Source organism: Hippocampus comes, unplaced genomic scaffold (genome assembly GCF_001891065.2).
Source record: "Hippocampus comes isolate QL1 unplaced genomic scaffold, H_comes_QL1_v1.1 scaffold78, whole genome shotgun sequence".
Classification (NCBI taxonomy): Eukaryota; Metazoa; Chordata; class Actinopteri; order Syngnathiformes; family Syngnathidae; genus Hippocampus; species Hippocampus comes.
In genome coordinates, this window is record NW_017805798.1 from 2,273,615 (window position 1) to 2,288,664 (window position 15,050).

The 15,050-nt window shown below is 43.3% G+C and overlaps 3 protein-coding genes across 6 annotated transcripts in view; all 3 read right to left on the reverse strand.

Annotated features, from left to right (window-relative positions):
• disp3 (dispatched RND transporter family member 3) overlaps nt 1-1,371 on the reverse strand; it is a 15,293-nt gene extending 13,922 nt beyond the window's left edge. The window contains exon 1 of the mRNA XM_019885552.1: nt 1,040-1,371. The gene's annotated coding sequence lies outside the window, so the exon portion shown is untranslated. The remainder of the gene's footprint in view (nt 1-1,039) is intronic.
• Nucleotides 1,372-4,288: 2,917 nt separating this feature from the next.
• Nucleotides 4,289-11,725, reverse strand: LOC109525220 (dynamin-1-like protein). 4 transcript variants are annotated; one of them, XM_019885540.1, is made up of 18 exons: nt 11,576-11,725; nt 11,037-11,170; nt 10,181-10,322; nt 9,906-9,944; nt 9,585-9,631; nt 9,446-9,517; nt 9,052-9,138; nt 8,811-8,973; nt 8,366-8,486; nt 7,962-8,300; nt 7,496-7,616; nt 7,247-7,402; nt 6,880-6,969; nt 6,363-6,461; nt 6,180-6,296; nt 5,516-5,625; nt 5,267-5,426; nt 4,289-5,172 (listed from the first exon to the last, which is right to left on the reverse strand). In XM_019885540.1, exons 2-18 carry the CDS (start codon nt 11,136-11,138, stop codon nt 5,116-5,118), a joined length of 2,022 nt encoding a protein of 673 aa, XP_019741099.1. In that variant the 5' UTR covers nt 11,139-11,170; nt 11,576-11,725; the 3' UTR covers nt 4,289-5,115. The 4 variants fall into 4 exon arrangements, with proteins under 4 accessions (XP_019741099.1, XP_019741100.1, XP_019741101.1 ...); XM_019885541.1 differs by having other exon boundaries at nt 11,572-11,725; XM_019885542.1 differs by lacking the exon at nt 11,576-11,725 and adding an exon at nt 11,396-11,525.
• Nucleotides 11,726-11,879: 154 nt separating this feature from the next.
• ubl4a (ubiquitin like 4A) overlaps nt 11,880-15,050 on the reverse strand; it is a 21,809-nt gene continuing 18,638 nt past the window's right edge. Inside the window, exons 4-6 of the mRNA XM_019885453.1 lie at nt 13,165-13,278; nt 12,797-13,014; nt 11,880-12,401 (exon numbers count right to left, since the gene is read on the reverse strand). Coding sequence (XP_019741012.1) covers nt 12,291-12,401; nt 12,797-13,014; nt 13,165-13,278 — 443 coding nt within the window. The 3' untranslated portion in view covers nt 11,880-12,290. The remainder of the gene's footprint in view (nt 12,402-12,796; nt 13,015-13,164; nt 13,279-15,050) is intronic.

The following is a 15,050-nucleotide window of genomic DNA, read 5'->3' on the forward strand; positions in this document are numbered from 1 at the left end:
TATACATATATAATTTTTTTTTAACCCTCAAATATTATTACATTAAAGGGAATAAACCACCAAAAAGTGCTTTTGGATGAGAAAAGGAAGCCTTTCCATAGAAATAAAAAATTTAAATATGTAACTTTAGTGGTTTTTAAATGTACTGAAAAAGATTTGGTTTTTTTAACCATGCGATAAAATATATACAAAACATATATACTGTAAATACACAGTACTGTATTGTAGGCTATTTCAGATCCGTAGCCCATAAAAACAATAGAGGAAAACTTCCTCTATTGTTTTTATGGGCAACGATATATATATATTTTTTTAAATAAAAATTTTTGGCGCTGTTGGACAGAAACCCCCTGCATCCAAATTTGGTCAATTTCCTAGTTTTTCCCACATCGATACTATTGGACAACCACGTGGGTCTGTTACTTTTACAAATTACACTGGTCAACATTTTACTTTTTTTTTTCCAGTCATCTCTGATTAAAATTTGCCGTTGACCCATTTTATGAACCGATCCCAAAGTGTTGAAAATTGGTCACATAACTTTCAAATTCCCAAATACGCTGTTTTATTTCATTCCATTTAACAATGTTTTTTCAGAATGTTTCTTTACAAAGTGCAATACTGCAGGTTTCTATTTATACTAAAACATGCTCTAAAAAATCTTGTTTTTGTGGAGCTGGAACAGCTTAATGGCATTTCCATTCATTTAAATAGGGAAAGATGCTCCAATGTACATAAAAATGAAGAAATATATTTTAGCTGACTAATTACAGGTTGAAAATCCTTCATGCCTTTCTTTGGCTACGCTGCAACAAAAAAGTGAGAGTTCACGCCGATAGCCTCTTGTCAATGCTCGTGACCTTTACTTGCCTTCACTCACACCTGTTTGTACTTGCTGTTATTTTTTTAATTTTGTGCCCATTTCTCCTCAGGACAGCTCTCACAATTCTCATATAAGAAGCTTTATGTTGAGTCCCAGTAGGAAATCTCCTTAACGTGTCACACAAAAAGGATTTATTGTTAGCCAAGCAGCACTTACATGAGGCTGATGGGAGGGGGTGGGGGGCACTCAGGGTCTCAAGGGGGGTCCGTTCAGGCCTTCTGGGTCCACACGCAATGTGCGCTTTGGGGTATCATCCCCTCCTGCTTCTCCTGAAAGGTGACGCTTATACTCATGAGTCATTCAAGCATAGCCACCAACACTAAAACTCCTACAGTAAAAATATTTGGCTTTCCCTTTGTTTTGCACTGGCGTTTCTCGCCGCTCTCCTCTCGTCGCCGCTGGTCGTCCGGGCGACAGAGTCAGCGAGACATTTCTCCCCTCCTCTCTCTCGTTCTCTCTCTCTCGTGGCTTTGTTCTGAGTGGAAGGCAGGGAAGGAGTGTACCAAATCATTTATGTACACACTGACAGCAGAGAGCACACAAGAATATGATGGGAATGCAGAAAAAAAAAAAAGCTTCACATGGTTTCATAACCAGATTCAACTGATTAAAGAGGGTAAAGATGAGCTGTTTAGTGGGGATGGTACAGGAGAGCACCCTACAACCCTCCACCCCTTGGTATCTTGGCTGAGTTGGTACCATCCAGTCCGGTCGTGGTTGAAGCGATGGCGCGCTTATAAAAGGATGATCAGAATGATTGCCTATAGTGGGAAACAAAGTGTAGGCAGTTGGGCAGAATTATGTGGAATAAGAGTTTATTAGCAAGCGGTTCATTTCATGGTGTGTGTGTGTGTGTGTGTGTGTGTGTGTGTGTGTGTTCCTTGTCGTGGCCCCGCATTTCCCTGCAGGGCCTCTCATCTAACATTAATGACTCCACATAAGCAAACTATCCATCAGCTCTTTTCTCAGCCTTCCCTCCCGCGGATCTGCTTGACATTGAGTGTAATGTTATTTATCATCTCCATCAGTGGTTCTCCATTTTTTAACAGAGGAGCACCACCTGAAAAAAATGTTTGAAAACATAGAAGCAACCCAAAATACAGTAGCATAGTAGGCCAAAGTGTTCATCAAAAATGAGCACATTGAATTTCATACAGCAGGTTGTTCTGACTCAGCTATTTGGTTGAACTTGAGTCACTCTACGAGTGAGGATTTACTGTACAGCACTGGCAATTTTAAATATTTTAAATTTTTAATATTTAAATCATCACTGCCACTGACAGCTACATACGTCAAAAATTCATTTTAACTGTATAGACGGTGAATGAGTTCAAAGCTAAGATTGACTATCTCGAATTAACCTCGTAAATACCAATAATGGTTCTCTGACAGGTCGTAATCATTTTTCAATCGTTGGAATTTTAATTCAACATATTATTATAATTATTGTTAATTAACAGATGGCACTTTCAGAACTCTTCTACAAAAGCTTTGTGCCTGCGACCGAATTCCAGCCGTCGAGATGTCCAGTACGAACTCGAGTATGATATTGTTTTCTTGTAAGCGACTGTAACGTTAAGCAGTTTTAGGAAAATACAGTAGGAATAGAAGTATAAGTATGAATAGAAGTACTAAAGTATTTATATTTTACAATGTGGTGCCAAAACACTTTCAAATGGACACATGAAAAGATGCACTAAGCACCATGTGTGCATGTGGTTCTCCATTTTTTAACAGAGGAGCACCACCTGAAAAAAATGTTTGAAAACATAGAAGCAACCCAAAATACAGTAGCATAGTAGGGCAAAGTGTTCATCAAAAATGAGCACATTGAATTTCATACAGCAGGTTGTTCTGACTCAGCTATTTGGTTGAACTTGAGTCACTCTCCAAGTGAGGATTTACTGTACAGCACAGGCAATTTTAAATATTTTAAATTTTTAATATTTAAATCATCACTGCCACTGACAGCTACATACGTCAAAAATTCATTTTAACTGTGTAGACGGTGAATGAGTTCAAAGCTAAGATTGACTATCTCGAATTAACCTCGTAAATACCAATAATGGTTCTCTGACAGGTCGTAATTATTTTTCAATCGTTGGAATTTTAATTCAACATATTATTATAATTATTGTTAATTAACAGATGGCACTTTCAGAACTCTTCTACAAAAGCTTTGTGCCTGCGACCGAATTCCAGCCGTCGAGATGTCCAGTACGAATTCGAGTATGATATTGTTTTCTTGTAAGCGACTGTACCGTTAAGCAGTTTTAGGAAAACACAGTAGGAATAGAAGTATAAGTATGAGTAGAAGTACTAAAGGATTTATATTTTACAATGTGGTGCCAAAACACTTTCAAATGGACACATGAAAAGATGCGCTAAGCACCATGTGTGCATGTGTGTGTGTGTGTGTATCCGTCGTCAATAAAGTCCCCACTCCGTACATTGTCCTTCACCGAAGTTTAATGGCCTCCAGGAGTAAAACATTAATCACAAATATTGGCAGGCAAGAACTCAGAGGCAGTCCACGCATTGTGAATAATTTACAGTGAAATCACACAAAATTCCCAATCCTTCATACCAGCTCCTCGTTTGCATTCCCACCGCATGCAAAACATACACACAACCCCTTCACATAACGTCCCTGATTTGGAGGATGGCGCCCTTTCACGGTCCGCTTAAGGTACGTATTTAAGAATGATCCTTAACACCGGGTTTGGCTGACAAATCAAGCAACATTTATACATCGAGTAGTCAAAGAAACGTGTCGGGTCATGTTTTGCTTTGGCTGACAAATCAAGCAACATTTATCTTATTGTCGAGTAGTCAAAGAAACGTGTCGGGTCATGTTTTGTTATAGTAATTCTTAGAGGGACACGTTGGCAAATGTGGAAAGTGGGAGGAAATACTGTATTGTACTGCATGTTGAGTGTATTCAGATGAGTACGATTGGACTCCTCAGTTGTAAGCAGCGAAGAGCTTCTCTTTCTTCTAAGAGTTTTGTTGTTTTTGTTTTTTTTTCCTTTTAAAGGATGATGGACAGTTGAATTAATGTCAGCTCCACTCAATCACAGCGAAAAAATGCGCGGCGTCATTCTTTCTATATGGGAGAAGACCGTATTCGGTCTCAGGGAGGCATGTGCCAAACTTGGGGGGCAATACTGCACCAAAATCAACTTGCTCTGACATGTGAGCTATAAAAAGCAAGGAGGAAAATGATGTCGAGCAAAACTGTGACAAGGAATGTGAGCCTTCCATGACGAGATTCACACCACGGCTGCCTCACGCCGCTCAAAGTGAACATTGGAATAAAACAGTAGGATTCCTTCTCTGGCATATAACAACCACTAAAAGCTTGACCAGTGAACACATACTGACAATGCTAACCTTTAATCTTCAAGTTTTTTTGATCGTGTCTCATACAAAATCAAATCCCTGTCAGTAAAAGCTTGATGCTCAGTTTTTCAAAGTTGCACCTATTACAGTTGTGAAACAGAAACATGTACCAAATGAGATAGATATTGTACAAAATAAATAGGTTTCTTTCCCTGAAGAAAAAAAAAAGATAGCTTGACATAACAAACGAGAGTCCTAAAAAGGTGCTCCTAAACTACCTGTAACAAGAATAGAATATCAAAATCAATGGGTGGTCTTGCCCTGACATAGTGGAAATTGCACCTCCTCTATTTGAACTTGGACAAGTAACAAAAACCTCGTGCTCTGACATTACTTTCTCAAACATTTTGGATTGGACCACGATACCAAATCAACAGGTGATTTTGTGTCCTTGTGGTCAGCAAGATGTGACCCAGCAATTGGGTTCAGAATGGAGTGCAATTCACAATCGCAGATGCAGCACCTGCTCAACGTCTGTTGGCCATTTTTGGACTTACAAAACTTAAATATTACAAATGTAATAATGTACACGTATGACAAGCAGACACACACATTGCCTGATAAAATGACACAAAGGAGTTTGAGACTTTGTTCACATTGCCAGTGCAGTGACAAAACATTTTAGGCCTGAGTGAGGAGCCCTGGTGGTTCTGCTTTAGGGCAGCGGTGGATTGAAATATGCTTAAAAAAAAATAATAATAAAGTTCATTGGTCCAGGAGAAATCTCACACACACACACACACACACACACACACACACACACACACACACACACACACACACACTAGCAGACAGATGTAGAGAAAGTGAGGAGTGTGTGCTTCCTTTAGCTACCACAGATGTGTCTCTCTGATCTCAGAGATGATGTGATTGGCCTTCTTAAGCGCCTGAGAGAAAGACAAAGAGTTGAATAAATGCCTTGTAGCCAAAGAGGAGGGGGGAAAAAAACTAATTAAAAAAACACACGTGTGTTAGATTTACCTGCAGCATTTGAGCGACCTCCGTCCTCTGCTGCGCTGTGTCCTGAGACTCAATGAGCAGGTCTTGCAGGAGCGTCTGCTTATACAGCTGACCCACCAGCTCGCTTTGCAGATGCTCCTTGACATAGTTCACCAGGAAATGCATGACGGTCTTGGGCACGCTGCGCACGCAGACACACTAATAAGTTATGGCAATTTGACAGACAAGCCGGGGGGAAGCCGAACACTGGCCGGGGGTGGGGGGTCTGACCTGTCCTGGATGGTCTTGCGGACAATGAGGAAGTAAGACTTAATGAGGCGCTGGATGACCTCGCAGTCCCTTTGCTCCTTGGAACTCAGTTTCCGGGACACGGGCACTGCCTAGAAGAGAAGATCAAGTCAAAAACATGCAGTGGTACAGTAACACTTGCTTTGAGTTGACTCCAAAGTCAGCTTCAGCCACTTCGCCACTAGATGGCGGCAGACAACTACCATAGGTTGTGAAAGTGAACGTGCAGTTAACTGTTGAGTTTCGGGCTGGAATTATCCATGTTTTAGTTTTAAGAGTCGATTTTGAAAACAGGAAGTGAATTGGCCTGTGCAGAGGGAGCAAAACTAGCAAACTCTTATCGGTCAACCCGAAGCAGCACCACACTTGGTGTGTAGGACAGAAGCAGCTTGGACAGATACAGAGACCGAGGAGGAGGAGGACGCATAGATTGTATTAGTTACCCACAACCAGCAGAGGGCATCGTTACTTGAAGCCCAAAAACTAGCAGCCTCAACAGAAAAGCTTTCACTTTGTATTTAAAGTAACAATTTTATTGTTTGTTTGAAGGCATTGTTGCAAACGTGACGTTCAAAGGTAGCATACATTCAATTCATCAAAAAAGGTGTAAGGGTGACTGCTACGTAAAATGTTTGCCATCACTCACTGTGTCAAGGAGGTTAATGGGCTGCCCTTTGCTGGGGCTGCCAAAGCCCGCCGCTGGGGCTTTCTCCTCCGCAACCTTGTCATTCTTCCAGCGCTTGGTTCCATCCAGGCCCTCTGCCTAATGGTTACAGGAAGTCAGTCAGGGGGAACTCTCGTACGGATATGAGATGATACAATCAACTACCTGCTGACTGTTGACTGATGCCGAGACCTGCGCCGCATCCGTGAAGTCCGGATGCTTCGTGTTGATGTAGGCAAGCTCGATGGCTACTAAATTATGCACCTGGCAAAAGAGCAGAAGTGGAAGTGATTTTAAAAGCAAGTGATAATTTCATCCATTTACCGATCCGCGGGGGGGGTGCTGGAGCCTATCCCAGCTGTCTTTGGGCAGTAGGCGGGGGGACACCGTGAACCGGTTTGCCAGCCAATTGCAGGGCACACAGAGACGAACAACCATCCACGCTCACACTCACACCGAGGGCCACTTTAGAGTGTTCAATCAGCCTGCCATGCATGTTTTTGGAATGTGGGAGGAAACGGGAGTACCCGGAGAAAACCCACGCAGGCCCGGGGAGAACATGCAAACTCCACACAGGGAGGCCGCAGCTGGAATTGAACCTGGTCCCTCTGCACTGTGAGGTCGACGCGCTAACCACTGGACCACCAGTGTTAATTTTTAAAACAACTAAAAGGAGGATTACCATTTCGTTGGCAATTGGCAGACGCTTTCTCAGTAGCCCGGTCACGACTTCCACAATGGAATCATGAAGTTTGGGGAATCTCAGAAGTTCCTGGAAAACATCAGAAACAAACACGATCGCCATACGACAGACCGTGTCGACTATAATTACTGTTGCGATAGCTTGACTTAGTTTCATAACTGATAATTGGACTTGATTTGTTCATTTGTGACTTTAGAACAGTTCAAGAGCGCTTTCTCATCATTAACGACCTCCGCCCGAGATAGAAGCGTAACGACCAACCAAAAGAGATCGAGTTCATTTATGGGGGCTTGATCTCAAATACTGTGTTCCCTGTATAGGGGGGGGGGGGGGGTCCTCATATTACCTGCGTGCTAAAGGATGAGCAGTGCTGGATGATCCTCTGCAGCTCTTCGTGAACCAGCTCCACACAGCGCAGGCTGGGCTCCTCCAGACGCTTGATTTGACGCTTCACCAACAACTCAAAGGACACCTCAGGGACAAAAAGTGCAGGACGTGGACCCTGAAGAGCAAAAATACACACATGTTTTATTAGTAACCGCCACCCCACCTCCCCATTAATGTGAACACATCATACAAGTAAGTGGGAACGTACGGTAGCATTGCGGATGGCAGTGAGGATATCGAGTTCTGTCAGTCCTCCAAGAGGGTCGATGGACTGCAGAGTGCGGCCGAAGGTTTCGTGGAAGATGTAACAGATGCGAGCTCCGCCACAGCTGCAAGGCAATATGAATCCCTTCATTTCATGGGACTCATGTACAAAATACGGAACTCCTATTGAAAGTTATAAACACGACGATCACTTGAATTATTTATTTGGCCCAATTTGTCTTCTGGATGTCCTTCCTGACACAAAGCACCCATTATTTTAAATCCGGTTTTAGGAGTGGGAGTGGTTGACTATTGAGACACTGACCAGGAATCGAACCTGCGTGCGTGAAAGGCAGAAGCATAATACGACACCACCGGTGCTATTTGCTCAAAGGAATTTGATGCGCTAAGAGCGGACTGACAGACGAGATTGTTGACACCGTCGTGCAAGCGACCGTTCTCGCACTCACAGCTCAGAGGTTTGAATATAGCGAGCCGTGCCCTCGATTGTGTTGCAGTAATCGCTGGCGAACTTGGTGACAATCTGCAGCAGGGTGGCGCTGTGGTCCTCCACCGGCTGACCGTAGCTGTTGAGGCGTGACTGGTACTGGGCGCTGAGCACAGTCACGCGGGTCTTGAGGTCCGGCAGGCAGTCTCGGATGTGGTGCATGAGCAGCCTGCTGAGCGTTTTGGCCAGGTAGCGCGAGCCGGCGCGGGAGGCCAGCGACGGGTAGTGGCGCTGAAGGAAGGCCTGCTCGTCCTTCATGCTGTCGCCCAGGCTCTTCTGCGTGTTGATGTCATGCTGGCTCCTGGAAGAGTCAAGTCATGAATTCGCGGGCAATTGTGGGGCGTTGGGGTCATCGTTATTGCTAACCTGTTAACCACCCCGATGATCCCGAGCCTGACTGGAATGACTCGACCGAGGAGTACCTCCAGTGCGTCTGTCCCCGCGTCCATCAAATCCAGCTTGCTGACAACAAGCAGAGTCCGTCGACCTGATGGGACACGAGAACGCAATGGAAGGCAATAATTCCCAATCCCGCCGCATACAATACGAATTTCACCTAATTGGTCTGAAATGATTGAACACAGCTACGACTATTGGAAACATTTGGGAGATTTAGCACCATCAGCTGCTTTGGCATGTGCACTACAGCTTGTGAACACGTTTTAGTTGTGCTCATAATAAGATGACGAGACCAGCAGCTGTCATCACCTAAAGTGGCTCGTGTCCTACATTTCAGCATGTTACGTAACGCAAAAAAAACCAACGTCGAAGCGAAAAAATGTGAGTGGCTGCTGCGCGTCATATCTCTCACCATCTGGATCGACCTCACGAGCCAGTTTCAGAGCATCCGAGGTGGCCAAGTCAGAGTTGGCGGCGGACACCGAGAGGATGAGGGAGTTGGGATTGGAGATGAAGGACAAGATCATCTCCTGCACTTGGGACTCGATGTCCTCGGGCTGGTCGCCGACAGGGACCTGCGGCCACAGCGAGCAGCTCGAGTTCATCACGTGAGCTTCGGTGATGGATGCGAATGTGTTAACACGTGACTTTACCTTTGTGATGCCGGGTAAATCGACAAGGGTCAGATTGAGGACTTTGGGGGAGAAAATCTTCAAATGTATGGGCTCGGGAGCGATTCCCTGGTGGACACGGAAGCAAGAGTCAAAATAACAATCAAGCTATTCTATCTGAACCTGGTAAAGACACAATGGGCGGCACGGTGAACAACTGGTTCACTGGGATCGGCTACGGCACGCCCGCGACCGTTTGTGAGTATAAGCGGATTAGAAAATGGATTGATAGACTGGTAAAGACACGAGCACAGACGTGTTACACCAGTGAATGAAGATCTTATCCTCACGAGGGTCGCGGCCGTGCTGGGGCCGATCCCAGCCCTTCGCAGAGATTAAAAACATATCGCGCATCATGACAGCGCTTCCTGCCCACCTTGTTGTTGCCTGAAGAACGTTCGGTCTCTGCCTCAATTTCCCGGCGAATTTCCCCAAAATCCGTGAACACCTTTTAAAAGAATACAATGAAGAAAAGCTCAAATGTCCGGCACGGAGATCAGCAGCTGGCAGCAAACCTGATTCTTGCAGTGCAGGAAGGTGCCCCATTCTTCAGCTTTGACACCTAATGAGAAAAATGTAATTGAATCGTTTAGAGTCAAAAAAAAAAAAAAAAAAAAAAGGAATACAGGCGAAGTCACTGGCAACAACAACATGAGCTAAACCTGCCTAACCAAATGAGATCAAATACAGAAGCTCTATGTAGTCTGTTTTAACAAAGAATGAGACCATCAACAATGTTTGATATTATGCTTGCAGTTGCCCAGTGTACTGTTAAGACCAAATGCGACAGAGACAGAAGCAAGGAAGAATACAAGCACAGAGCAATTTGAAGAGACCTGGGTAGTTGTTTTGTGCAGTTTGTTTAACCCCATTTCCTGGAAAGCATGACAAAAAAAGAAGAGGAAAAAAGAGAGTGTTAGTACAAAAAGATGAAAGTCGTAAAAGAAATATCAAACAGTGAGCAATTACGAAGTGACAAGATAAAAAGCTACTCCAAACAGGAGGAAAACTATACAACAAGATGAGTATCATGAATTGACAGAATGTTTGTCAAGTGTAATTCTGTAACATTCTCTCAATTCATCTGCTTTATGATGACTACACGAGAGACCATTTTCAGTTTTCCGCCGCTCCTCCAGAGGTGCAACGTTGACAAGCTGCAACACCAGCGGTCGTCTGGTGACGATCCCCGAGCCTCGGGGCAGGAAATCACGTCCAACCAGACTCTCCAGCACCGAGCTCTTCCCGCTACTCTGTTTGGAGACAAGTCACCATACCACAGTGACACTTGCACGGGCACCACCTCTTGACTCATCGCTTCACAGTTATAGGATTCGTATGACATACACGCCACCCAACAGAGCTGAATGAAAAATTCTGCTTTTGTACTGCTCACGCTGGTATTTTGCCATTCATGTAGCATTCATATTGAAATTAAGAAAACTAGTTGCCAGGCTATGTTGTTTAAGACTTAAAAAAATATAAATAAAAATCAGATTCTGCCTTTTTCCACATCCTGACCAAAATCTGATGTATGGCTCAGCCCCCTTTCTGATTTTTAGTAATCTGTATTTTTTTTGCAAAGTATCTTTTGCAGACTAAAAAAGGAGTAGCGATGCAAACTTGGAGAACAGTATAAATTTAACGACCGTATATGTTTGGTATCGTCGGTATAGTCGGTAAAAAGAAAAGCACTGCAAACCGCTGACAGATTTTTATATTATAAACCGCAGTCACAGTAATTCGCATCTTGCACCCTACACCCTGAATGGAACATGTAGAACTGGATGGTGACAAATGAACAAAAATTGTCATATTTATATATGAATATGGCACCAAAGTTTCCGATTTGGAGTAAAATTTCCCCAACTTTACTTTCCATGGAAATTTAGCAAGATATTCCACCCCTTTGCAAGAGCGCCTTACGTGATGACCAGTAAATGTACACGAAAAGGGAAGCATCTCACCTGAGATCCGACCACGACGATTTGAGGCAGATGAATGATCTCTGCGCCCACTGTGAGGAAAACCTCTTGTAAACGGTTGATGGTGGGAATCAAAGTCTCCATCCTGCTTTCAAGAGTAGAGTGGACTCACTGAGCTGGAGACAGAAATTTAGTAAAACGCGCACTCGTAAGCATGTTGAAAAAAAAATCACAGTGCAATAAGAGCAGGGAAGAATTTCACGGAACTATCAGGAGTGGTGCTGATGAGAGGGCTCAGCAGCCCTGCAGCACATCGTCCAGCCAAGCGCAACGATTTTTAACACCCCTACATGTTTACATTTTCTACGACAGTATTGACGGACTGTGTTACAAATACTTACATTGACGCGACGTCAATATGACATCGCAATTAGACGATAAATGGCGTCAGAAGAAGGCCGACGGGGCGCCTATATTCACATCAGCTAACGTTAGCTTGCTACGACCGCAGCCAGGAAGTGATAGGTTGTCCTAGCATTGCGGTTAACCGTGGTAACAAAACGAGCTCGTCTCTCACCTACCGTCGTACAACGTCAATATCCCGTCTCATCCGACGTGTCGATCCGTCATAGTTCGTAGAAATAACACACAGAGTTTAAATACGTTCGTTTCAGGTTCCAAAACGACATCCGATCGCCGATTGGGTTGATCACCTATTGGCTGTAACAGCGGTAGTGTTCGTTAATCTGATTGGTCGTTAAAGACGAAACGCAACCTCAGGCGGCGTCTGATTGGTTGGTACGCCTGCCAAAGCCCGCCTCTGAACGTGTCATATGTCAACTTCGCATGAGTTGATAAGCTTTGTAAACACAGAGTACACCGAAATAAGTTGTCTGGCTTTTAATATCTGAATATAAACACAATATTTACAATGCATACAATGATCATTAGTTATCAACAAAGAGGAAATGTACTGCCTTGTCTCAGAACAACACGCATCACCCAAACATTAAAAATAAATATCCTCAAAGTTGTATTCCCTGGGAGCTGTAAAACATGAGACCCACAGCATGAATGATTCCTTTGTATTCAAATATTGTGTGATGAGGCCCCGTGACATTACTGCAGTGTTAATGACACAGACCAACTCTCTGCGGACACGCCGGTGCTTGTAACAGAAGTAACAAGCTATATCCAAAGCTCACTCACACACCGATTAGGCACACCGCGCTTTCTCCATCACATTTTAAGCATGTCCAAGCATTCACAGCAGACAGCTTCTGGCACGGCTGTCCCTCAGTCCATGTACGACGTCGTGTCCATGTCGTCCACTTCCGGGTGAAGCAGTCTGCCGGCCAAGCGCTCAATGTCGTCCAGACTAAGTTGTCGGAGTGAACGCTCGTAATCCTTCGAAAAAGGGAAATGAAATAGTTGTAACACGTCTTCTTACATGGTCAACGGACTAAATAAACGGTATGATCAAAGGATTATGTCTTATTGTTTCATTGTTATTTCATGTTAAATGTTCTGTAAAGCGCTTTGTTAAAGCTGCAGCTGTTGTGAAAGTGCGATATAAGCAAAGATGTATTGGATCGTATAATAAGGAGACAAACACTTTTTTTGTTGGACTTTTGTTCTGTATCCAAATACAGTGGTACCTTGACTTAGACAGTTTTACTCTACATATTTTTACAAAAGTGCAGCCTATTTTTTGTCATACGACACAGACGTTTGGTTTTATATATGTAAGCCGATTGAACTGCTGTTAAATTCCCATGTCCTAAACTTAACAGATACAGTACCTTAATCAGCTGTTCATGGACTTTGGCAGCATCTGCGGGACTGAAGTGTTTTGCGAGGATAGTGGACACAGTCTGCCACACTCCCGCTTGTGTTATGCTGCCGTTGCTGCTGCACGTGGCCGTCGTCCCTGAAGCCCCGGTCCTTTCGCCCGCTGGACGGATGACCAGGTTTAATTTGGCTTCTGGCCCAATGGAGTAGTCACTTAGTTTGTGTTCATCTAAAGGTACAAGTGATGGTAACAATCACACACAAGGAATTTTCATTTTGGATGAATAATGTACTTAATATCCATCTGCAGTGGATTAAAAAGTAAAAAAAAAATTGAGTTGGGTTGATGGAGCAGGCACCATGGTTAACAAAAAGGTACCTGCAAGCGCTTTGCCTTTATAAAGCAACCGCTGCTGATTGGCTGGGATGTTGAGACGTTCCGAGACGAGCTCTTTCACTGTGGAAACTTTTTCATCTTCAGTCACCTGGAAGATTACACACAACATGGTCAAAGAACTACAGGCTGAGGTATAAGTTAAACAGCGGTGGGACGTGACGATGTACAAATGCTTCGTTACTGTCCATAAGTACATTTTTTTCCAGGTATCTTTACTTGAGTATTTATTTTCCTCATGAATTTTTTTATTCTCTAAATTTGAATTTTTAAACCACAGTATTCAACAGTACTCTGCTTTATTTACACTGCAGTAAAATGGTTCAATCGGTCATTCTAATTCACCAAATTTGTTTTTGTTTACACAAGTATCTGTACTTCTACTTAAGCAGACTGAATACTTTTGGTGCATCTGAATTTAAGCAATAGTCTCCTTTTAACTTATCCCTATTTAGGCATATGCCACAGCAAACCATTCTCTTCACCTTCTGCTGTTACTCCAGCTACCTGCAAGTCTTTTCTGGCCACAACCATAAATGAAATCTTTGGTCTTTCCCACCCTACCCGGTGAGTCCATTTTCAGCATCCTCCCTCACGACGGATCCACTGTCCCTACTGTGAACATGGCCGGTTATACTAATTCACCAAATTTGTTTTTGTTTACACAAGTATCTGTACTTCTACTTAAGCAGACTGTGAATACTTTTGTTGGCTCTGAATTTAAGCAATAGTCTCCTTTTAATTTAACCCTATTCAGGCATATGCCACAGCAAACCATTCTCTCTACCTTCTGCTGTTACTCCAGCTACCTGCAAGTCTTTTCTGGCCACAACCATAAATGAAATCTTTGGTCTTTCTCACCCTACCCGGTGAGTCCATTTTCAGCATCCTCCCTCACGACGGATCCACTGTCCCTACTGTGAACATGGCCTCTACCTTTGTACCCTCTGATGAGATCAGTCCTGCTCTTGTCTGTTCTTCATCACTCCCAAATAGAATCTCATCACGTTCAAGCTGCCGCCTGTCTTCTCTCCATTGTTACCACACAAGTTCAATCCTGCAGCCATTATTACCACTATAAATACAATGAAGACACTATCAGTCATACCTGGACCCTGTTTAAATTCTATCAGCACTGTATTGTTTTTAGTTAAGTACAACATGACAAGCAGAGGAAAGGAGGAAGCACAAATACCAGTGAGAACTCATAGTACTAGCTCCTATTTTACTTCCCTGCCCTGCAATTTACTGATTATTATTATAATTATAATAATAACAATTATTATTATTATTAGTAGTAGCAGAACCTGCTTAGCCAAACATCAAGTTAATACATACAAAAACAAATAAGTTGCCGCGAGAGTGGTACATTGACCGACCTAAGCACATGATTAGGCACTAACGTTAGTCTGCGTCTTTGTCTGGCTGCTGTTAGCAAGCCGCGATTGACTGCCCAGATTTATGACGCGCCACCCCTTCACTGGTGCGACAATTGATGAAAATTAGCACTAGCTACTATTTTACTGCCCTCCGACACCAATTTATTGATTATTATAATAATAATTATTATTATTATTAGCAGAACCTGCTTAGCCAGACATCACGTTAATACATATAAAAACAAATAAATTGCCGCTATGTAAGAGAGTAGTACATTGACCGACCTAAGCACATGATTAGGCACTAACGTTAGTCTGCGTCTTTGTCTGGCTGTTGTTAGCAAGCCACGATTGACTGCCCATATTTATGACTCGCCACCCCTTCACTGGTGCGACAATTGATGAAAATAAGAAAGCATAACTCTTTACCAATCAAATGATGGTTAACGTTGTCAAAAGTGGCCCAACATATGACAGGGACCATGCTAAGCG